Source organism: Lycorma delicatula, chromosome 8 (assembly GCF_047948215.1).
Source record: "Lycorma delicatula isolate Av1 chromosome 8, ASM4794821v1, whole genome shotgun sequence".
NCBI classification, from domain to species: Eukaryota; Metazoa; Arthropoda; class Insecta; order Hemiptera; family Fulgoridae; genus Lycorma; species Lycorma delicatula.
This window is the reverse complement of record NC_134462.1, coordinates 71,770,037-71,796,268: the sequence shown is the minus strand read 5'-3', so window position 1 is coordinate 71,796,268 and position 26,232 is coordinate 71,770,037. Positions and strand designations below refer to the sequence as shown.

Sequence of the window (26,232 nt, the reverse complement as noted above, 5' to 3'; positions counted from 1 at the left end):
CATTATTATGGTAAGAGATGTTTGCATGTATAATAATACAAGTTGATGCTTTGGGATGCAATGAAACATGCTTTAACCTGTGTATGATGCCGTCAGTTAGTTCTGAAATCTAGGGTCATCAGACCTTATATTTCAGTGGTCTTTCATTGATCATGTTGTTCATCAACCCCCACTCACTTCAAGATACAATCAGTAATTCAATCTTTAATGCAAAACACATTTCAGTTGCAGTGTATGAAGCAGTAGTGATGAATGAAGCAAATGAACAAAAATGGTATTGGTTATTCAACAAAATGAAAATTATGTGTATGTAACAACAATCTCCATGGCCATCTACCATCATCACTAACATCACTTTCTGGGACCAAAACGATATTCTCCTACAAAAAAAAATTTACTTGCTTCAAAGAGAAATCATTAAAACTGAAATTTACTATAAAACTTCATAAAAAAAGTTACAATATGCTAACAGAGCAGTCAGCACAGCCTGCTCACTAAGGTGTTGTCTGATCCATGATAATATGTGTCCTTACACATAAATACAAAAAAAAAAAAAAAAACAATTGCAAAAATTTTGATGAGAGATATTTAATTAAAGATCAAGTAGCAGAGTTTTTCAGTAAATGGATCATTAAGCTCAACTTCAAGAATGCTTAAGTCAACAGAAATTATGAAGAGTTTGATCTACTGTCAATTATCAGTTTTCTTCAAAATAATTTTTAAGTAAGAAATGAACCTTATACTTTTTTATAAGTAATTCTGTTTTATAATAACTGAGAAAGTGCTTTTCAGTATTAAATAACAAGTAAATAAATAATCAAGTGAATGTATGCAGTTAAAAGAAGTCACAGCTACATCAGAACAAAAAAGGCTGAAGAAGAAGACTATCATAAGACAAAATTATTGTCTGTATCTCCCTTTCAGATCAGTAGATAATTTTTTATTTACATTTTCTTTTATCATCATTTTGTATAAATTCTGATTATGACCGTTCGTTCAAAGATTTAGTTTTTTTTATCACAATGATCTTACCAAAATGAAACTACTAGCACTAGAAAGGAAATCTTGGGCAGTTGCATCATCAAACCAGTCAAATGACTGAAGACAAAAAAAAAAGATCTCGGGAATGTATAAGAAGTAAGTTAAACAGTGACATCTTGTTAAGTCTTGGAAAGAGTGACACTTAGCTGGAAGAACTAATTAGGGTCATATACAAAATGAGTCCAATGTGCCATAAATAAATCACCAAATGAGACAGGTACAAACAATGATATTGCACAGATAAGTTAACCAACTGTTTAAAAATGGTTAGCATATAAATATTACCCTGAATGTAATTAAGAGACTGTTAAGATTATAATATTAATTTTTATATTATTTTTAACTAATGAAGAAAATAATTGCAAGAAGCTAATTTAAATGGTAAAAACTTTTTTTTCCATTTTTATTTTAGATTAAAAATCAAAATTGTGTAAAAAAATTTTTTTAAGTGATCTTTATTTATATTTTAAATCAAACAATTTTTTTATTTTAGAAATTTTTCCTTAAAGTATAAAAAAGTACCATTTTATAAATAGATTTTTATAAGTGTGATTAAAAAACAAATATTTCTCCTGGAAAAAATAATTTATCATAATGTAAAATATTACAAACACTAGCAGTTTAGGCAAATTTTTTAGTTACTTAAAAAATGGCAATGTAAGGATTTTTTGACTTACGATTACTTTACAAGCTTATAAGTTAAAATTATAATATTATGATTACTAGTTACTTTTATAGTTAAATTATAGTAACTTATGATTACATATTAATAAAATAATAAATAAAGTTTATGAGGAATAGGAGACCTGGCTTCACCCACCAGATACACCACAGGCACTAGTTTGTTTTTTGTGTAACAATTAGATAAGAGTCCCTGGGAGAGTTCCATAGGCACAGAAGGTCACCACCTCACCATATGAAGAGTGACCATTTATCAATAGAGTGGCTTCTCTGCTGGCTTCTACACCTATACCTAAGAGAGAAATCAGGGCAGTTGATGCAATACTCTTGTAATTTTATACATTGGAGAAGTAAATAAAAATAAAGAAAGAAGAGAAAGGGTTGATCAACCCATAGAGGGATTGGTTCTAATCAAAATAGAGATTGTAGTAGTTAAATCTCACCCAGGATTCAGAGACATAGCTGAAAAAAATCTACTGTTATTTTGAGTATCTCAATTTACTTTGAGAGAAATTAAAAAGAATGGCTACTAAATAAAGCCAAAACCAAATGTTTCTAGCATTTAGTCATTGAAAACTGGATGAGAAAACTTTTTAGAATAGCTGGGGACAAATTTTGCAAATATCAAAACAGTATAACAAATCTGATTGAAAGAATTTCAGATCTATGTAATAATATAATTTTTAATTTACAGTTAGTCCACTCAAATTAGATTGCCTTCTGAATTGAATTAACATGAAAATATCTTCCTCCACAACAAACATTTACTTTTTGTTAAGTTATATATAAATTAAATAATTTTTTGTTTTGGTCAACCACATTAAATTTCAAAATTCCACATCAGATTCAGTATCTGTAAAAACCCAAAACTAAACTACTTTTGAATTTTGATTAGCTATAATAAATCCAAAATTTTGGATTCCAACATGTTGAAGTAACCAAATTCAACACTATGTTTTGAACCACAGACCTCAAAAACTATAAATCTAAAAACCCACTTTTATTTACTTTTAACAGAATTAAATTGGTTTTTGATTGACCACATTGAATCTGTCACTTTCAATATGAGGTTCTGATTCAGCATATCAAAATATTCTTTGTTTGATGGCTGTATTGGATTTGCCATAAATAACTTAAAATTTCTAATTGCGTGAACCCAAAGCCCGTGTGTCAATTTTTTTTTAAATTGAATTACTGCAACATTGAATTTTCAAAAAAATTATTTAAAATGATTCATTTTAAAATAATTTTGTACTTTGAAAATTTATTGAAAATAAAATGTTCTTTTGATTTTTTTTTTATTTTTCAATTTAATTTTTTCAATTTTTACAGTTTTCTAGCAGATAAACATTTGTTTATTAATTATGTTTAAAACAATAATGCAGAATTGAGAAAAATTTAACTCATCTACAGAATTCAAAAGAGAAATTTTTGTCTAGCTGCAGTAAACAACACAGTTTTAGAAAAAGCTTTGCGCAGCACAGAAAAAGTTTTGCGATCTTGTATACAAGGCATTCTCAAAGTACACTTCAATCTGGATCAAGACATACTTACTTGTACTTAAAGAAAATTCACTTAAAGTAATAAGGTTTTCAGATGCATTAAAATAATCTATCACATCACTTGATGGTGAAGCTGGAATACGCTCTTCAACTTTTTTAATTCTTTTCTTCTGGTTTTCTAAGAATCCACCCTGCAAAAATTAATTTTTTAGTCAAAATTTTTAAAACATATTACATAAAAAAAATATTAACTTCACGATACTATAATTCATCTTTCCCTGAAAAAAATCAATAAAGACAAGGAAAAGAAAAATCTCAATTTCATAAAAAACAACTTATTTCTTATGCAAATACATGAAATATAAATGATGTTTTCATCACTTATTAATTTCCAGTTCTACTAAAAAAAAATTACAAAGACTGCAAAAACAACTGTTGTAACATATAGGTGAAATACTATTACTTTTAAAAAATGTATTTTTTAAATAATAATAAACATTGGAGGGTGAAGGTCCCCAACTACACACAAAAACAAAGGGGAAGACTGTAAAAAAAACTACCAAGATCATTATTATATGGCCTAACTAAAAAAAAACTTATTTACACAATAAATTAAAACCAATAAAAGTGTGCAGAATTCTTTTTAATATGAAATAATAAACAACAATTAAAATTGGTTTGGCAAACACTATTTACACACAACACACACACATTAACATATATATATATATATATATATATATTAAAATTTGTTGAACAGCAAAACACTTCAAGAAATTGTAATAAGATGACTCATTTTCAATTTTAATGGAACTTTTTAACAAAGACATTTCAGAATCAGTTATTACGAACTCCTTCTTGCACTGCCTGGTGTTGTTATTTACACCCATTTATATACCATTAATATAAAACTGAATAATATCTTTTATCTATGTTGTTTAATTTATTTTTTAATTAAGTAAATTTACAAATTTCATGTCATTCAAGTGTATTGAGATCTTGGGCTTTTTGCAATATTTGTTAAAATTGCATTGATAATAATTTATGGGCTAGATGCTACTTGTAGAAATATGAATACTATGTCTGATCAATATGATTTGAAGTGTAAAATAAACAAAAATTAAAATAAATATAAATGTAGATAAGATTGAGCAACAATGTACATTTTTGAAAGATAAACAAAAAAAACATAGAAAAAATTAATTTGTTTAGATGAAAATAATTTTACAGTGCATTAAAATTATTATCTTTAGTCCACGAATAGTAAACTTATAACTTTTAAACAACTCCTGGAATGTCTCTGGAAGCAAGCACACTAATAATTGTAACTTATAAATTGTATTTAATAACCAATTAGAATTTTTCTTCATTAACCTACTTCTTTTTTATAAATATAGTCATCAAAAAAAGTTGCAGCAATTTAAAAAAAATCATATCTCAGAAACTACTACAGATAATCAAACAAGTATTTTTTTTAAATTCACCAACTCAAAAAGTTTTTTTACTTATCTTAGAATGTTTCAATATGAGCTACGTTGGTCATTCTGCATACAATCAGCTGATGTTTGCAGACTTCTACCCAGCATCGCAGGCGTATGTATGGCAATAGCATCAGTAATCAGTTGTCTAAAATGTTGTACAACCCTAATTTTTTTCACTGCAGACAATATTTTTAAGAATCCCCGTATAAAACAATCTAGCGGGTGTCAAATCTGGGCTTCGTAGAAGCCAAAGCACAGGATTGGCCATACCAATCAACGATTAGAGAATCTTTCATTGAGAGTGCGTCTAACTCCTAGGCAAAAGTGTGGAAGCACACCATCTTGTTGAAACATTACAGCAATGTTACTTTCTTGTTCAATTTAGTCAATTTGTAGGAAAATGTACAGTTGTAGCACGTCTAAATAAACATTCCCTGTGATAGTAGGCTCATGAAAAAAGAATGGCTCAATCACACGATCGAATATCAAAGCCGCACCACTGTTTGTTTTTGGGATTCTCTGATGTACTCAATAATTTAATTGGGTTGCTGAGATCCCCATATTGTATAATTATGCCAGCTGACACAACCACTGACATGGAAAGTTGCTTCATCTGCAAACATTTTAAACATGTTTTAAAAATGTTTCTTCATCATCAATGTTATTAAGTATTTTACTTGAGAATTAAATATGTTTAGAATGATCTGTAGGTTTAATTTGATGTTTAAGCTGAATTTTGTAAGTATGAAGCCATAAATTCTTGTGCAGCACATTTTGAATTGTTGTCTTTGAAACTCCTGACTGTAAACTTCGCCTAGAAATTGATTTTTTAGGGCTTCTTAAACAACTTTGGCATATATGCTGAACTGCTTTCTCACTTGTTTCAGGCCGTCCAGGGGGGCCTTTTTTCACTTTGATGTTGCTAGATTCCTTAAACTGCTCGTACCACCATCTAATGCTGTTTATATGAGGGGGATCATTGCCGTAAACACACCACTAAGTCTATTGATCAGTTATAATTGATTTATATTCTGCTAACCACAAAACGTACAGTGCTTTCTGCTGAACTGTTGCCATTGAACTGACAGATAGTGGCACAGAGGTGTTGTGCACATCAATTCAAGATCACGGCCAGTCATGTCTAAAAAAACTTCGATGATATCCAGATTATTTTGCAGTTCCAATTAATACACTTTATCTCAATTACACAGACAGACATGATTTTTTTTGCATTTTCAATGACCCACATATTCCTAATGTGTATGTATTATATATTACTAATGTGTACATTGGTGGTACTAGTGTACTGTGGTGGTTATTGAACAACAACCACCACAGTACACTAGTATCTACTGTCTAGTATTCAAATCCATATAAAAGTAACTGACTTTAACTAGGATTTGAATCTCAGAACCTACAACTTTGAAAATCAGTTGTTAAACAAGTGATTTGCAACTATGAGGCTTACCACTAGACCAGCCCGGTGGGCATTAACCTACTTCTGGGTTTGTAAAAATTTCAGGTTTTAGTCTTTTGTTGGTATATTGTTAAGATTGCTTTTTTATGAGACCTGAACTTTTAAATTTTTTTCTTGATAATGATGGTTATTTTGAATTATTCTTAGTTGATGTCAGCGTTACATCTTTTCTGTAACAGAAGACATTACTGTTACTAGGGATGGCCTCATTAACAAAATTAAACTTTGCAGATTAACTTACAGAATCAGGACACATACATCAGTTACACTTGAAAAATGCAAAATTTACAAACATACTAATTTGGGAAAAACATTAAACTCAGCAAAGAATGAATATTAAACAATATAAATACTGCTATTAGGTGCTCCACAGAAGTTTATAATTAATTAGCTTTAGAAAAAAATATTTTATTGATTTTCAAGCAAATTATTTAATAATTAATAATTTTAAATAGAATTTAATCTTCTTCACTGTCTAACAAGTAGACAAACTTAATAAGTAAAAATGTTTAATAAGTACACAAGTAAAAAAAAAAATCAAGGCGTAATTCAAAATGAATCAATATTTTTTACAGATTAAAGGTACTAAATCTGTCAATACGTAGTTTCTTTTTTTCTACATATTTAAGTATAATTTTTTGATTCAGTAATTAACTTTAACAGCTTTAATTTAATATTTACTAAAATAACATTCATACCAATGGTTCAATAGTTTCCACAACTTCCTCTTTAGTAACGGCATCCTCATAAAACCTCTTATGAGGAATGTGCAGTTGGAGTATACTAAAATGCAGAAAAATGAAGCCAATGTAATTATTCAATTATATAATCAGCTAAAAAATAAAAATGTTGGCATTATAAATTTACTTTTTTATATTTATAACATTAGAATTCTTTAAAGAAATGACAATTTTTTTAACTACAAAAAAATAAAATAGTTTATTTTGTATTTTTTATTTGGAAGAATTCTGCCTCTACTGTACTTTCTTTTTGAAAATGAAGACTTCTACAGTTATTCCTGGACCACCTACCTTTTTTTAGGTTTTTTAATAAATGATTAACACACATACCTCTATGAGATATATTTTCCAATCTGTTATTGCTTCACTGACATTATCTTCACTTGCTTTGCTCGCTAATCTAATCTTGACTATTATGTTAGTATATTTCATACATATGTTAGTATGTTATATGTTAGTTTAGCTGTTTCCTCTAATTTTTTATTCATCAATTATTATAAAACATGCTATATTAAATAATTTTTATGTGAAAAAAGTAGGGGGCATAAAGAGAAATTTTCAAAACTTTTATTGCACTACTATTTTTGATTTTGATGATATTTGCTATATAACTATCCACCTTGTAGTGGCCAAAAAATATTTTTTTATATTTTTAAAATAATTTTTCTTGAGTAATAGACTACTTTCTAACTCACCAACAGGTAAAAATAGCCATTTTCATCACTTTTTCCATGAGCTGTAGCATTCTTAATTTACATCGTGCAGAGGGTCAAAAAGGGTTTTTGAAAAGAGTAAATATGGAACTTCATCTTAGTGTATTCATAATTAATTTTGTTACATAACCAATTCTTGTAATATTTACTGAAGTTATGTTTACAAATTGTTTTTCAAATTTTGGGCTAAAAATAAATAATGAAGGGCCTTAGGATAACAGGCCTGTTTTTTACCTTTTAACTCTTAGGTACTAGTAGTACTTATAAAAAATAATTGGACTGTTACAATGTGTCCTTCACTAAAAAAAAATGGCCACCAAATAAATCTTAAGATTTTGAAAATGTCTCATTTTTGGGACCCAAAAACGACATGTGGAAGGCAAAAATCTGAAATAATTACAGCAGCAAGTACATTTTTAATACTTTAAAACCATATAAAATTTATTTTGTTATTCAAAGGGGTTGATGAGTAATAAAGCCCATAAAACCACTAAAAACACCATTCCTTCTAACCGTAAATAACATATCCAAAAATAGTGATATATGTATTTTTTCAATTTAAAAAAATTGCAATTTAACTCATTAGAATGAATAAACTGATAATTAATAAATAGTCTATTACAAAATGATAAATAGTCATTTAAAGAATGGTAAATAATAATTACAAAATGATAATTCAAATACATTAACAAGTTGTTCAATTCATTTATACCTTATTGCTAATGGAAGTTAATGATAACAAACTTGCATTATAACAAATTATTTATTTTTGTGATACAAGATGAAGTCCAGTCATTTCCACCTTTTGATAACAAACTTTACATAACTTAGTACTCCTGTCATTTTATTATTGAAAAGAACTGTTAAGTCCTCATTCATCTTTGGTATAATGTTGTGTCCTCTTCCAGTAGTTGATAGAAAAAGCTCTAAAGGTGTGAGAATCTTTCAAATATTTTCCAGTTGAACCAATGTTTGATTATCCATCAATGATTTCTTGAATGAAGTACCAGGACCCTGAGGATGGAAAAAGTGTATTCTACATTCCTTTTCATTTTCATGTATTTTGACTTCATTGACTTCACCTAACCACCATTTGCAATCATATATGCAGCAGACATAATTTTTACATTTTTGCTTTGGTAAATTTATAAAGCAATCAGAAACACTAATATCAAGCACCGATACTAATATAAATATTTCTGATTCAGAGGTTGCCTGGACTTTCAGAATACATTTCTGACTTGTTGGAACAAAAGTGTGAAAGGTTCTTGTTTCTGAGTGTTGTGATTGCCTTATAAGAAGAACTGAAGTATTATTCAGCCTCTTGAACATCTTTATTAGAGCAGAAAATAAATGTTATATTTTTAATATTGTCTTTGCAATATTTGTACATTTCAGAAGGTGTAACAATTTTATTGCTGACTGTCCTTTGAAGGCTTGCTTTAGTCACAGTCCTTTTTATAGTTCCACCAATATAATCACATGGTCCTTTTCCATGGTACAAGGCAAAAAAATACTATTCAGCTGCAATTTCAAAATTTTCTTGATGTAGCAGAAATTTATGAATTTTTTGTTGTTTTTATACTGAGCTGATGAGCCATCAGAAAAATAAGTAATAAATTATTGATTTCTGAATAATATTAAGAATTTTAGAAAGTATTTATCATCTAATTTTGATTAAAAAACTAGATCACTTATTTTATGTATTTAACTTACTCATTACAGTAGTCACTTTCATTGTAAAGCATGACCTCGTGTTATTCTCTGTAACACTTTGTTGTTGCTCTTCATTTTGTTGTACTATAGCCCTCAATCATTTGCATGCTCTTGCATTCACTCTTTTCATCACACTTTCAATAAATGTTACCTTCTGAAATCGCATCCAACCCAGCCTTAACATAATCCAGTTCTCTGTATCGGTAGTCTTTCTTCTATATTCTATCACTCATCACCTATTTATCTAACTATCCTAAATTACACATTGAATAGTTTTGAAAAGAATATTATTTTCTTATTATTATAAATAAATAAAAAAAACAATCATGAATTGGCCAAATGTTTATTATCAATTGATAATTTGATACTAAGTAATACAATTTTGTGAACTGCAAATACATAATATACAACAAATTTTTATACGGATCGTTAATTACCACCAATAAGTACTCGTATATAATGTAAAACATAAAAAATGTTTTTTTTCAATTGTGGGCGAAAGTATTCATTAAAGTAATACGGCGTTCAGTGTACAACATAAAAAAAACTAAAAACAAAATTTTTATTAAAAACAATGTAAAATCAAAATATTTACCCTTGATTACTTCTTTTAACGAGTTGTGGCAATTTTCGTTCAACAACATCTCTAACATGTCGTTTCTTAGCCTCATCTGAATTTTTACGTGGCCCTTCCATCAAAGCCAATAAATAGTTTCAACACTACGAATAAACAAAAAAAAATGCTGAATTATAAACTATCATGATGTGTTATCACATATATATATATATGTTTAAATAGTCATGGCAACTGTCAACTGTACTGTCTGCCTTCTTTATATCATCGCCAAATCTAATTGCTAAAACGTATTCTGCTATAATTTCTTTACTGTTACCTCGCTCAGGTATATAACATCTTACAAAACGTTATCCATAAACAGTTATTTGTTTTGAATGCCCAATAACCAGATGCATCACTCAGTATTATTTAATATCCGCTAATCAAGATATTCAAAATGCATAGCGATTACGATCAAAACTGTGGGTAGTAGAAAACTGATTAGATCGTTCTCATCGGTAGAAATTATTTGAATAGCTTGTTTTGGGACTTTTAATTTTTTAATTTAATGATTACTATTTGAATTAATTCATCTTAAAAAATAGTCGCCAATAAAAAGGTTTAACTGCCCCAATTCCAAGAAAATACTACTTATTTATTAGTAAAATTAAAGGCTGTTATGCACCATTATCTTTTACAAATTATAGCAACAAACCGTCCAATAGATTAATAACAATATAATCAAATTTACACACACAATTGTACGTCTTGTTTGTCAATCAATCGTAATTGATTACAATTACTTGCACAAATGTAAATAATTGTCAGGTAACACATAATATTGGAAACAGCAAACGTATAAAAAACACAAATAAGGATATCCACATTCATGTAATTTTCACCATCTTTAACTTAAATAACCTTTATCCTAACGCATCTTCACAAGAAATTGGTATCATATCTTACAAGAATTTCTTAAAAAATAATAAACACAAAACAGAGGTTTTGAAGAACACAAGTTATGTCAAAACAAAAGTATTTCACTCATAACATAAACATTTCCAAATCATACATTAAACCAAGCTTATCCATTGGGTTCACTCATTTCTGACCTAACTGAAATACTTTTTCAATGGTTTACTCATTTCTGACCTAGCTGAAAAATTTTTTCAATGCTGCATAATGAAAAAAGTATGAACAGAAAATCGTACTGACATTGCTATGTTGTTAACATATTTTTTACAATGGCAACACAACCCTAACATACCCTTTTCAGCAAAGAACTCAACTATATAAAATATCAAGCAAATGTTAATGGTAGGTCACCTTCATATCTCTGCTACGAAAGCATTACACAAAACACAAATTAAAACAAAAAATCCAACTAGTAACAAAAAATATATAACGTTAGAATATCTCAGTCAGTTACTTGTACAAATCTGCAAAAATTTTCAAGAAGTATGGTTTCTAAGTGGCTTGGAAAATTCTAAATAATATCTTAATAAATGCTGCACTGGAATACATATCAACCTACACATACCACATTGCTAGGCTTACCATACGTCTGGGATTAGCCCGGACAGACCTGGTGTTTTAGTGCTGTCCGGGGTTTGAGAATTATATGACTGGCGAGTATTTTTTTTTAATTTTAGATTTGTATCTTCGACATCGCGCTTTTAAACATTCTCTTACGGCTGCGCATCTCTCAGCTAATCTTGGAGCAAGCGGTGACGTCGATTTTTATGGAGGCGTGACTACGGTCTCGCCAGAATTTTTAGGTAGACTTCATAAGAATGCTACCTATTATAATGGGTACCGTGATTCGACTTCCAGAAAATTTCGACATATCTTCGCATTTTACATCCCCCAGACTCCAAACCACCGTCAGTTCAAAAGTTTATATATATATTTCACTTTCTTGTGGACACTATAACTGCCGTAATTTTGCGCAAATCACTTTTGAATTGATACATAAGATATAACGACCAAAAATCTCAGTCAAATTAGTTAATGGGCAAAATCGGACCATGGGAGTGGAAATGGGGGCTTTGGAAAAAACAAAATATCGCTATAACTTTCTAATTAAGTAAAATATCGAATTCGTATAAGTTCCTACTATTCTTTGGATAAGGGCCTAAAACTTATTTAAGTAAAGTTTTTTGATATTACCAACCATTGGCCCAGGGGATGGAAAAAAATGGGGTTTCGAAAACAAAAAAATCATACCTCCCATAATAGGCACAGTATCGAATCGGTTTAAAGTAGTTGTTAGTCCTTTAAACATTACCTAAAACTCTGAAAAAATTTTTGATATGACCAACCCTTATGGGCAAGACATCACCAAAATTTTGCTACAATTGTAAGAAGATGCCTCCTCTATGAATCATGAGCCCTTGCCGTTGGTGAGGGGGCTTGAGTGCTCAGGGATACAGAGTAGCTGGACCGAAGGTGCAACCATATCGGAGAGGTATCTGTTGAGAGCCAGGCTAAGGAACGATTCCTGAAAGAGGGCAGCAGCTCTTTCAGTAGTTGTTAGGGGCGCGAGTCACAATGACTTAAACGCCCATATCAACATCACTCAGTCCTCTGAGTACTGTGCAGCTGAAAGCAATGGAAAACTACATCTGCTTTTTTTCCAAGAAAATGTGGCTCTCTACATTTTCATATAACAATGATGGAGTTCCTTGGTAAAATATTCTGGAGGTAAAATAGTCCCCCGTTCGGATCTCCGGGTGGGGACTACTAAGGAAGGGGTCATCAGAAAATTAAAAAATAACATTCTACGAGTCGGAGCGTGGAATGTTAGAAGTTTAAAAAAGGTTGGTAGGCTAGAAAATTTAAAAAGGGAAATGGATAGGATAAATGTGGATGTAGTAGGAATTAGTGAGGTTCGGTGGGAAGAGGAAGGCAACTTTTGGTCAGGTGATTTTAGAATAATTAACTCAGCTTCAAATAATGGGCAGGCAGGAGTAGGTTTCATAATGAACAAGAAGATAGGGAAGAGAGTAGAGTATTTCAAAACGCATAGCGATAGAATCATTGTAATAAGGATAAAATCAAAACCTAAACCGACAACGATTGTTAACGTCTATATGCCTACAAGCGCCCATGATGATGATGAGGTAGAGTGTGTATACGAAGAGATTGATGAAGCAATTAAACACTTAAAAGGAGATGAAAATTTAATAATAGTTGGAGATTGGAATGCAAGCATTGGAAAAGGCAAGGAAGGAAATATAGTGGGTGAATACGGGCTGGGCAAAAGGAATGAAAGAGGGGACCGACTTAAGAGTTTTGCACGAATTATAACTTAGTAATTGCCAACACCCTATTTAAAAATCATAATAGAAGAATATACATTTGGAAAAAGCCAGGCGATACTGCAAGGTATCAGATAGATTATATCATGGTTAAGCAAAGATTTAGAAATCAACTCGACTGCAAAACTTACCCTGGAGCAGACATTGATAACGACCATAATTTGGTGATAATGAAATGTAGATTGGGGTTTAAAAACCTGAAGAAAAGGTGTCAGATGAATCGGAGGAATTTAGAGAAGCTTGAGGAAGAGGAGGTAAAAAAGATTTTTGAGGAGGACATCGCAAGAGATCTGAGTAAAAAAGATAAGGTAAAAAATGTAGAAGAAGAATGGGAGAATGTTAAAAAGGAAATTCTTAAATCAGCAGAAGCGAACTTAGGCAGAATAAAGAGAACTGGTAGAAAACCTTGGGTTTCAGACGATATATTGCAGCTGATGGATTAAAGAAAAGTGTTCAGAAGTGGAAAGAGAAATGAACATTGGTAAAATAGACGGAGCATACAGGAAAGTTAAGGAAAATTTTGGGGTACATAAATTAAAATCTAATAATGTGTTAAACAAAGATGGTACACCGATTTATAATATGAAATGAAAAGTCGATAGATGGGTGGAATATATTGAAGAGTTGTACGGAGGAAATGAATTAGAAAGTGGTGTTATAGAGGAAGAAGAGGAAGTTGAGGAGGATGAAATGGGAGAACCAATACTGAGATCTGAATTTAAGAAAGCATTAAAAGATTTAAATGGCAGAAAGGCTCCTGTAATAGACGGAATACCTGTAGAATTACTGCGCAGTGCAGGTGAGGAAGCGATTGATAGATTATACAAACTGGTGTGTAATTCCGTCAGACTTCAAAAAAAGTGTTATAGTCATGATACCAAAGAAAGCAGGGGTTAGATAAATGTGAAGAATACAGAACAATTAGTTTAACTAGTCATGCATCAAAAATCTTAACTAGAATTCTATACAGAAGAATTGAGAGGAGAGTGGAAGAAGTGTTAGGAGAAGATCAATTTGGTTTCAGGAAAAGTATAGGGACAAGGGAAGCACTTTTAGGCCTCAGTTTTATAGTAGAAGGAAGATTAAAGAAAAACAAACCAACATACTTGGCGTTTATAGACCTAGAAAAGGCATTCGATAACGTAGACTGGAATAAAATGTTCAGCATTTTAAAAAAGTTAGGGTTCAAATACAGAGATAGAAGAACAATTGCTAACATGTACAGGAACCAAACAGCAACAGTAATAATTGAAGAACATAAGAAAGAAGCCGTAATAAGAAAGGGAATTCGACAAGGATGTTCCCTATCTCCGTTACTTTTTAATCTTTACATGGATCTAGCAGTTAATGATGTTAAAGAACAATTTAGATCTGGAGTAACAGTACAAGGTGAAAAGATAAAGATGCTACGATTTGCTGATGATATAGTAATTCTAGCCGAGAATAAAAAGGATTTAGAAGAAACAATAAACGGCATAGATGAAGTCCTACGCAAGAACTATCGCATGAAAATAAACAAGAAGAAAACAAAAGTAATGAAATGTAGTAGAAATAACAAAGATTGACCACTTAATGTGAAAATAGGAGGAGAAAAGATTATGGAGGTAGAAGAATTTTATTATTTGGGAAGTAGAATTACTAAAGATGGACGAAGCAGGAGCGATATAAAATGACGAATAGCACAAGCGAAACGAGCCTTCAGTAAGAAATATAATTTATTTACATCAAAAATTAATTTAAATGTCTGGAAAAGATTTTTGAAAGTGTATGTTTGGAGTGTCGCTTTATATGGAAGTGAAACTTGAACAATCGGAATATCTGAGAAGAAAAGATTAGAAGCTTTTGAAATGTGGTGCTATAGGAGAATGTTAAAAATCAGATGGGTGGATAAAGTGACAAATGAAGAGGTATTGCGACAAATAGATGAAGAAAGAAGCATTTGGAAAAATATAGATAAAAGAAGAGACAGACTTATAGGCCACATACTAAGGCATCCTGGAATAGTCGCTTTAATATTGGAAGGACAGGTAGAAGGAAAAATTGTGTAGGCAGGTCACGTTTGGAATATGTAAAACAAATTGTTAGGGATGTAGGATGTAGAGGGTATACTGAAATGAAATGACTAGCACTAGATAGGGAATCTTGGAGAGCTGCATCAAACCAGTCAAATGACTGAAGACAAAAAAAAAAAAGTAAGAAGATGGGGCTTGTCGTATGCTAAACATGTGAAACTTTTTTCATATGCAACCATTGTCGTATTGAGTAAATTTGAAGTTATTCTTAACTTTAAGGTGGAAATCTGTTTTATCCCCTATTTAGCACCGGTAAAATATACCTCCACCTTCCAGCATGTCAAAAGGGATTTTTTTACTTCGTTATTTAGCAACAAAACAGGGGCAATGTGTTTATGTTGTTTTCGTGTGTGAAGTAACTCATCTACATGTTTTTCATCATTTTATCTCTATTCATTTTTTGTCTCATCGTTTAGCAATGGGCAAAAGAAAATGTGAGTTTAATGTTAACCTGCAGCAGGAATACAATTTTTTTAATTGAGTAATGAAGTAATAATGAATGTGTTTATTGCATATTATGTACTGGAGAATTTTCTGTTGCACATAGAGGAAAGGGTGATATTGAAGACTATGTGAAAACAGCTAAACACACGAGTGCTATTGATGCTACTGCTTCAGCAAACATAAGTGATTTTTTTAAAGCCAAAGATGGGAATAACAGAAACCAACTAAGTATAGGTTGTACAAGAGTGTTATTGAGTGCATTTTATTGTACGGGTCAGAAGTTTGGAAAATTGGAAAAAAGATGAGGGAATGATGTTTTTGTGGAAATGGATGTGCTGCGTAGGTGAAGTGGAATTTCTAAAATGCGATGCGTGAGAAATGAGATCAAAAGAAGAATTGAGGAACTGGTACAGTGATTGATGTTTTGTAGGGAAGAATACTACAGTGTTATGAGCATGTTCAGAGAATGGAGTATAGATAGCCTAGGAGGATGTTGGAATGAACTCCAGGAGAGAGGAGGAACGTGGATGATCTCTAAAGCAATGGATGTCTGGAGTAATGGAGGCGATGGATAGAAGGAATATGGAAGAGAAAAGTCTTTAGAGCCTTTATATCTGTAAACATTCGCCTAGAAGAAGAAAAAGAAATAAAGACAAATTGTCGATGATTTATTTCTTTTAACAAATAATATGGAAGAAGTCAAAATTCAAATAATAAGTTTACAAAAAATCGCAGGAGAAATTTAATTAAAATTTTCATACTACAAAACAGAAATAATTGCTTTAGATGCATTAATAAAATAAGAATTAATGCCAAAGACATTAAATTAGTACAAAAATTTAAGTATCTGGGCGAAATAATAGATAAGAAATTAAGAGAAAATTCCTCTTTGATAACGGAGTACTAAAAATGAGAAACGGCCAACTTCTAACCAAATCAGCACACAATAAAAAATGACTTTCCACAAACGCGAAAATGAGACATTATTATAGAACGGTCATTTTACCAGAAACACTTTATGCTTGTGAAACATTAATTAATATTGAAAATGAAAGTAAAAGTGACCAAACAATTAAAACAGAAGATAGGATTACCAGAACCTACATAAACAAAAAACTGTAAAAAAATGGAGTGTGGCGAATCGCAACTAATAAAATAGTTTAGAAGAATATTACAGAACCAATTATCAGTTTGATGAAAAAACGTAGAATTTCCTACTTCTTCCACATTACGAGAATGCGGGAAAATTGGTTATTAAAAACTTCTTGTAACCAGAGCGCTCAGTATGAAATCTGGTGGAAGATTTGGAAATTAAAAAAGACTAGAAGAGATTGGACTGAAAATCGAAGACGCAACAGATAAACTGAAAATTAGGGAAATTTTTAATACCAAATATTTTAACATGGACAGTGTCGAGAAATGTGAGAATTACAGATGAGCAAAGAACAAGATCCGAGAATATGAAGAAATATTGGCAGAAAGAACGAGCCAACAAAGCCCAAAGAGAACGGACCGAAAATTGATTAAAGTGATCCTACGTGGTCAAATAAGCAAAAAAAAAAATTAAGTGTATCACTTCCAGCTTACCTGTAGAAGTAGCCGTATGATACCTTGAAAAAGATCTGGGTGCGGTGTCCTTTTTTGAAAGTGAATTGTCTTAAATAATCAGAAAAAATATATATATAATACAGAGTGTTTTATGTATATAGCGGGTCTGGACACCCTGTGTTCCTTGTGAGAATAATAATGATAAATAAAAATTAAAGCATGTTCAGTTTATAAAACTGCCAGTGTATTGTAATTTCTTCAGAGCAACAGTTTGGTTAGTACAGGACCCATTAACTGGTTATTAGTTTTCTTGTGCGGTTTTGCTCGTAAAATACATAATCAGAAAAATTTCCATCACAACATTACCAAATCCCATTCAATAGCAGAAACATAAAACGGTAAAAATGTAAAAAAAAATAGTATTTTACCCCTTAAAATATTAAAATTAAAACAAACTTAATAATTATTTTTAGATATTTATCTGAAGCGTATTTGTAAGCCCAAATCGAGTGAATATTGACTAAGATACAATTTCGTCAGTACAGCCGGAAATGAAACAAATTTGCAATCATTGTTCAAATTTTTTACCTTTCTTCATCCCTTTCAAGGTAGAATATCAGAAAATCTACAAATTGGTTTTTAGATATTCACATGAAGATTACACACACCTAAAATCAAGTTAATACCTTCATTTTTTTACCAAGAAATTCAAAGAATAGTCGGGTTTCAAAAAAATTCAAAAATCCATTTTAACCCTTTAAAATTGAAATTTCAGAAACTTCCTTCTTGGTGCGCACTTACAACGTAAGAAAAATATGTATGCAAATTTTCATCAATTTACCTTTGTAGGTTTTGGTAGATGTTGATTATGATTCATTCAACACCTCTTGTTTTATACGAGTACTTTTTTCAACTTCTGATGGACTATAAATAAGACAAATTGACATAAAATGATTTTATTGCTAAAAGTTGAGTAGTATCTAACTTATTTTCTACTTAATCGCCAAAACGATTAAGGCATTTGTCGTATCGTGATACCAGCTTTCCGATGCCCTCTTCAAAGAATTTTGTCGCCAGTGAGGCAAGTATGTCTTGAAAGCCTCCTGAAGTTCTTTGTTGGTGGCGAATTGTTGTCTGCCTAACCATGCGTTCAATTATTGAAAGAGGTGAAAATCACTAGATGCTAGGTCTGGACTATACGGTGGATGGTCGAAAACTTCCCACTTGGATTGTTTGAGAAGGTCTTGTGTCACATTGGCACAGTGTGGTCGTGATCAAAACCAGCCGGACGAGAGCATGTCTCTTGGTTTGTTCTGGATCATTCTGCGGAGGCGACGTAAAGATTCACAATAAACTTTCTTTGTTACTGTTGTCCTCTGCTCCATAAAGTCCACCAACAAGATCTGTATCTGTATGGTCCCAAAAAACTGTAGCCATTGTTTTCTTGTTACTCAGTGTCTGTTTGAATTTTTTCGTCTTGTTTAGAGAAGTATGCATCCATAGTTTAGACTGTTCTTTGGTTTCTCGATTGTCATAGTGGATCCAATAATTTAGTATATTAAAATGGAATAAATGTAAGAATTGTTTTATAACAATTCAATACATTAAATGTACTGAATTTAGTTAAAAAAAAAACAGTAGTAGTTCCAAAATATCTAAAATATATTTTCTTCCATAGTAGTGAAAAACAACAAAAATTGGGATCAAACTGATAAATACTGAGTTTAATATTTTAAGCAAAGCAGATTTTTCCCTGAGATGGTCAGATTCTCATGCCAATCAGTATTGCTCTTTTTCGATGGTACCACTGCACCTATATATAAATCTGTAGCTAAAAATGACAATACTCTTCAATCCTTCAATTTGGTTTAAATATCAATACAACTTAAGTTATGTCTTACATTATTTTAAATATGCTTAATGACTAAAAATGATTTTAACAAAATTTGCAAGTAAATGTTTCATAACTTCAAATAAAATCTTAAATTCTCCATATTTGTATTTTGACATTCAAAATTTAAAAAAAAATAAAAAATTGAATAAAAATTGCAGACAATAAAATATAAATGATTTATTTTTAGAGGTAGCTCTGATCCCATTACAGCAGAAGAGATTTTTCCCATTTATTTGGAATAGATATTCTGGTAAAATATTTCATGAGACAAGAAAAAGATTTAAAACAACTTTTGTAGAATGTTATTGAGCTTCTTATCTCAATAAGGAGCTTCACTTTCAGACAAAAACACAAAATGAAAGGGGTATAGTAAAAATAAGTTGTAGAGTTAAATAAATGAAAGTGAAGAGAAATCAATCCAAACACCTTAGAGGATGCTCTCTGTACAGAAATTTGGTATAAACAGAATTATAAAACTCTTACTTTTAACAAAATTAAATAAACAATTTTATGCAATAAAGTTGCATAATTTAAACTAAACTTAATATACAAATCAATATGACTATTTATGATATACCAATGATCATTTAAATTCAAAAGCTTTAATCTGAATGATTCTTTTTTGAGCATGTTTTTAAATGTAAATTAACCAGAACATCATTATTGGATAGGTAGTAAAGCTTAAACATACACTGTATATTTTACAGCACATTTCTCATTCCAATATTCTGAGTGGATAACTAACTATGTCCTGTACAAACTCTTGCAAATAAAGTTTAGAAAAGGTGGAATTTTATTTTAGTCTACAAGTTTATCATAAAACATTGTTGGGGTTTAAATTATGAATTAAATAAAAACAAAAGTATTTAAAGTTATATTGTTTTTTTATTCGTTAAATTCCACAGGCCAACAATGGAAGTTGTTTGAAAACTAATAACTAATTCTTATACATAGACTTTTTTGTGCTGGTTTCAGGAATAATAGTCAAAAAATTCCATTACAAACCATTCCTTGAATATTCTGAAAATTGATAATCAATATATTTTATTTATAAAACATTGAATAAAAAATTAGGCCTGTGTTAATTTTTATGAACTTTATTATTAGTTTGCTTATATGGAATGAATACAAGTAGTGTTCATAATTTTGGTTGAATACAAGATGAGTGACTAATATGATGTAATATGATTAGAGTGACTTCACGAGCTACTTTTGTCAAGCTATTAGCTAAGGTCACTCATTCCTACTCCTCTTCACTCACTGAAATAAAAATAAATCAAGTGCAATTAGTACATTGTCTTGAAAGGTTTTGCTAGTGTTAAATAGTTTTCTAAATCTTCTATACTGTTTTAGTTTTCTTTCATTTTTTGAAGTTATTTTATTTGTGCTGACCTTGTGTTTCTATATTTCAAAATGGCTTCAAGGGGTTGTGTTAATTCACCTAATAACTTCTATTACATTTGCAGGGATTTTGTGGCGAAAAAACAGCAAAGAAATATTAGATTTTGTTAAAAAAGTCTATGGACAAATGCGGTAGATTTTAGAGCGAGGGTGGACTGTATTTTTTTTTGTTGGATGATGATAAAATAAAACAATGTTGTTCTTGATCAATCATTCTGTTTAATTTCTTTTTAAATATAAATTTACTTGAATTATCAAGCATTACAACTATTAGATATACTTGAACATTATCAAGTTTCACTAAGCCTAAGCGTCCATCCAGACTGAAACAAAAAACATGACCATACTGTACGGGATTCTAACTTCGAATGAAGGTCACCTACACCATCATAACTGCTCCTCGCGGTATTCTGAGGTAGAACGATCATATGATCCTAGCTTGCCGGTGAGCTCTACTACCCACTAGATAGCAGCACCCAACAGTTAGAAGTGGAAGGTAACAGTGTACTACGCCTATTTTAGGGTAAAACTTTGTAACCCACCGGGTTGGTCTAGTGGTGAACGCGTCTTCCCAAATCAGCTGATTTGGAAGTCGAGAGTTCCAGCGTTCAAGTCCTAGTAAAGCCAGTTATTTTTAAACGGACTTGAATACTAGATCGTGTATACCGGTGTTCTTTGGTGGTTGGGTTTCAATTAACCACACATCTCAGAAATGGTCGAACTAAGAATGTACAAGACACTTCATTTACACTCATACATATCATCCTCTGAAGTATTATCTGAACGGTAGTTACCGGAGGCTAAACAGGAAAAAAGAGAGAGGGTAAACCTTGGTGACCAAGATAAAATGTAGACCCCTCATACAGTTCATTCTACTTGTGTGGTAGAACTACGTAAACGGACAAAAAGACTTATTTCTTAAGTCTTTTTGGTTTGGAGTACCAATGATCTGGAGAGAACCACAAAATCAGTGATGATTGGTACTTTAATTCTCATAATGTACAAAGGTTTAATCTAAAAAATAAGGAAGAAATTGTGTATCCTAATTGTTATTTGGCAATAGATCACAGCCCTGGTGTATCTGTACCTTCAGTTCCAGAAAAACTAGAAGGAATACTGAACAACTTCAAAATGTAGCCACAGGATGATGACGATGTTGATTTTATTTCTGGTAGTTCCAAGCCACTACCTTTTTCACAGCATGAACTGAATGACTTTGTCAGAGGTTTAAGTTTTACTAAAAATTCAGCAGAACTTTTAGGACCTAGATTAAAAGAAAAAACTTATTGGCCCTGGCATTTTTCTCATGATACAGAAACGGAGAATAAATCTTTACCCTGTACTTTTCTGAAGATAGAAGATTAATTTATTGTAACAATTTTCCTGGTGTAATGGTGCAGTTGAACATAAAGTATGATGTGAATGAATGGAGGCTGTTTATTGACTCCAAAAGAAGCCTCAAAGCTGTTATTCTTCATGACAACAAATATGCTTCAGTGCTGGTAGGACACTGTGTATCTGAAAGAATGCTGAGAATTTAGAATTAGTTCTGTCTACTGAAATATTGCGATCATGAATGGATCATATGTGGTGACCTAAAAGTAATTTCTATGCTTCTGGTGGGAATGGAACAGCAGGACAAGAAAGATCATTGAACCAGAAAAGAATGGCCACATAGCATGTTATTAGAACCTGGGAGGAAAAATGTGATATGAAAAGTTTGATTGATCCATGGAAAGTCCTGCTACCTCCATTTCACATAAAATTGGGATTGATGAAACAATTTGTAAAGGGTCTATTTAAAGAAGCAGAGTGTTTTAAATACATATGCCATGTTTCCACAATTGTCAGAAGCCAAAGTGAAAGGTGTTTTCACTGGTCCAGACATTCGTAAACTTTTTAAAGATGAAGTCTTTCAAACCAAATGGAGGACATTGAAAAAGCATTTAAAGAAGTCGTAAAGAAATTTCTTGGAAACAATAAGGTCCCAAATTTTAAGTGTATAGTGAAAAACATGCAAATGAAATTTCAAGACCTGGGTTGTTTGATAAGCTTGAAGGTAGATTTTCATATTACTTCCCCAAAAATCTTAGTGCTGTAAGTAAAGAACAGAGTGAAAGATTTCACCAAGATATAAAGTAAATGCAACACAGGTATCAGGGAAGGTAGAATGTGAATATGATTGTAGACTACAGAACATGAGTGAATCCATAGAGACAATCCACAAGCTGACTGACATAGCGACAATCTGTTACAGAAAATGTGGCCTGAGAAGCGTTGAAAGGAAAAGAAAAAGGCAGTACAAATCTTCGTAGGAGTAAGAAACTGTACAAAAATACTATACTTTTTTTTAAATAAAATTTTTCTTCAACGAACACTTAAACCATATGCATTTTTTCCATTTAATTTTTTTAGTATTGTGAAAAATTCTTACATGATAGAAAAAATTGGTGGCCATATTTGATATCAGTGCACAAAATAACATTTTATAAACTTTTAAATTTCTTAATTCTGTTGACCTGTATTGTTAATCTAAAATAAATTTGTTACATAAGCAAAAATCTCAGCATGTGCAAACTTAATCATCTGACAAATGCCCAGTTTAAGTGAATTCTAATTGCAAATTGTCCAATTCTTTGGTTACACTTAATTCCGATACTGGTAGCTTTCCAGGGAATTTCTGTTCAAGAACATTTCCTAATTTTTGAACTAGTTAAATATTGTTTTCACATCAAAATGAACATTTAACTAAAACTGATTTCAATTTGTCTTTCTACAAACATACTGTGCTTTTTTTTGAGCAGAAAACATAATAAAACAAAGACACAAATCTCTTCAATAAAAGACTTATTGTAATGGTTAAATTGGCTGTTACACAAATTGGGTGTAGAGTTACAGTGCTAATATAATAATATCTCTCGAAATGTCCCTAATGTTTTCATTTTTCAGAATCTGGTAAACTGTTCTAATAAATATTTAACAGAAAATGTTTTTGCTCCACAATTTCCATAAATAGACAAGTAATTTTGTCATACCAAGTGCTATGTACTTCAATTTTTATAATAGTCCTTAATAACTCAAGTTACACCTGCAAATTGCTAAGATACATTTTATTTACATGCTCTCTTGCTGTTCCAAACAAAAGTAAGTCAAAGGGATTTTGCTTCAATATGTTTTTCAATTTGAGTCTGTTGTAACGTTTTTATTGGATTTTATATCAACATTACCTGTTTTAATGAAATTCGATTTCACCTCTGCAATATTATTATAATTATATGCATAATTTACTTGTTGGAAATCTTAGCAATAATTGTTTTCTTAACTTGAAATATTTACCAGTGAGCTGTTCAGTCTACTAGACAAAAAATTGATTTTTACTAAAAATTTATAAGATGAAAAATTAAACAGCTTTCTGGTAAGTAAAACTTTTTTTTTTAAATTTACACTAAGAAATTAAATAAGGGTGATTTCAAGTGATGAAAATTAAAGCAAATAAAAGTTACTGTTTTCATAGAAATTAAAAAAAAAAATACTAAGGTTCTTTCCCATCATGTTACAACAGGATTTTTGTATTGTAGTCATGTGTACAAATATTATAAAGGGGGGTTTTAAAATGAGGATTAAAGCAATAAAATTGGAAGTAATCTTCAAATGAAATGTTTTTCTTTTAATAAAGTAGTAAGTAATATAGTACAACAAGGAGTAACACATCATGTAGTTCAAATTGTAACCTAATAAACTGCAGACGGCATTCAATTATTTTGTGTGAATTAGCATAAATAAAAAAATATCCATAACATTTTGTAATTTTTAACACTGGTATTCGTCCACTAGAATTTTAAAACATACTTATTTTAGATTTAAAAACTAAAGTTTTTTTGAAATGTTGGTAAATAAGACTTACAAAAGTTTTGTTTCCGAAGTAACATGTCCTGAATTAACGCTCAACTTAATGTTCAAAAAGACCAAAAGATTGTTGCTATAAACGTAATATACCCATTGTCTGAGTTCAAGATATACAGGTGATTGAAAGAAATAGGAAATTTTGAAAGTTGTGTTGGTAGCCATGGGCGATTGGTACCACTTGATAAGTGGCGCCAGCCTCGTAAACCTAACCTGCCATTTAGTTGTCATGGATCCTTGGAGTGGTGCGCAACGTGCATTTGCTATCAAAGCGTTTTACAAAAACAATGATAGTGTGGAGGGAGCGCGTAGAGAATTTCACCATCATTTTAATCTGGGACGGCACGACCGTGTTCCATCAGCACATGCAATTAAAACATGGATATCTAATTTTGAGGAAACTGGTTCGGCAATGAAAAAGAAATCTCCAGGCCGTGAGCGAACCGTCCGTACACCACAGAATGTTCAAGCTTTACAAGATGCTATCACATGAAGTCCATATCGGTCAATCCGTCGTCTCTCAGCATCTTTACAATTGCATAGTTCAAGTGTTCGACGAATGTTAGTGAAGGATTTGCAATTCCATCCATACAAGTTGCAGATCGTCCAGGAACTGAAACCGAATGATGCAGTTGTGCGAGCACAATTCTGTAATGTATGCTTCAGAAGATAAATGATAATGAAGAGTTTGTTCACGAACTGTGGATGTCAGACGAAGCGCATTTCCACCTCAGTGGATTTGTTAACAAGCAAAATTTCAGATACTGTGCACAAGAAAATCCTACGCAGCTACACCAGTGTCCGTTGCACAGCCAGAAAGTGACCGTGTGGTGTGCTATGTCATCTTACGGTGTTATAGGCCCTTAATTTTTTGAGGATGACAACAGTCTTGCGATTACAGTAACGTCGGCTCGTTACATAGCCATGCTTGAAACCTTTGTTGTGGAACAACAAAAGAGATTTCCACAGATTCTTAACACAGCCTGGTTTCAACAAGATGGAGCAATGTCACATACTGCACGAATATCTATGGCAGCTGTACGCCGATTGTTTGGACAACGTGTCATTTCACGAAATGGTGACATTAGATGGCCTCCCAGATCGCCTGATCTCTCAGCTTGCGATTACTTTTTGTGGGGTCACCTTAAAAGCAAAGTGTTCCACAGCAGACCTGCTACAACGGAAGAACTGAAGGCAAAGATCCGAGAAGCAATTGCAGAAATTCCAGTTGAGATGTTACGTCAAACCATGAACAATTTAACGAAGAGACTTCGTGAGTGTTTACGTAGAAGAGGTCACCTGCAAGATGTCATCTTTAAAAAAATAAACTAAAACAGTAACCTTACAAGTCGTATGTGCTGCATAGTTGAGTATAGTATAGGTTGAATCTGAAAGAATATAACTATTTATTGGGTAGAGAAAAACTTCTTAGAATGATGTAAGGTATTTTCAATTAAAAATTAATTTATGGTTCTTAAAAAGATTTTTTATTAGCATGAACAGTAATTTCATAAAGTAATTCTTCCATAAACTTTGACCTCACACAGCAGCTTACTTTAGTTTACTTCCACAAATCTATTAGTTCATTTTCTTTTAAAATCTGTCTTATTGAATACAGTTTCAGAAAAAAATTAATTAGAAAACTTAATCTATTAATTTGAAGAAACTTTGTAGGACCTACACATAAGAATAACCATATTTGTAACCTACTTTCACACTAGAGCAATTTTAATGCTCAATAGG

The 26,232-nt window shown here is 31.3% G+C and overlaps 1 protein-coding gene across 1 annotated transcript in view; it reads right to left on the bottom strand.

Annotated features, from left to right (window-relative positions):
* Window positions 1–10,152, bottom strand: part of LOC142329479 (dynein axonemal heavy chain 6-like) — a 57,122-nt gene extending 46,970 nt beyond the window's left edge. Inside the window, exons 1-3 of the mRNA XM_075374149.1 lie at window positions 9,947–10,152; window positions 6,881–6,965; window positions 3,277–3,415 (exon numbers count right to left, since the gene is read on the bottom strand). Coding sequence (XP_075230264.1) covers window positions 3,277–3,415; window positions 6,881–6,965; window positions 9,947–10,047 — 325 coding nt within the window. The 5' untranslated portion in view covers window positions 10,048–10,152. The remainder of the gene's footprint in view (window positions 1–3,276; window positions 3,416–6,880; window positions 6,966–9,946) is intronic.
* Between the last annotated feature and the right edge of the window lie 16,080 nt (window positions 10,153–26,232).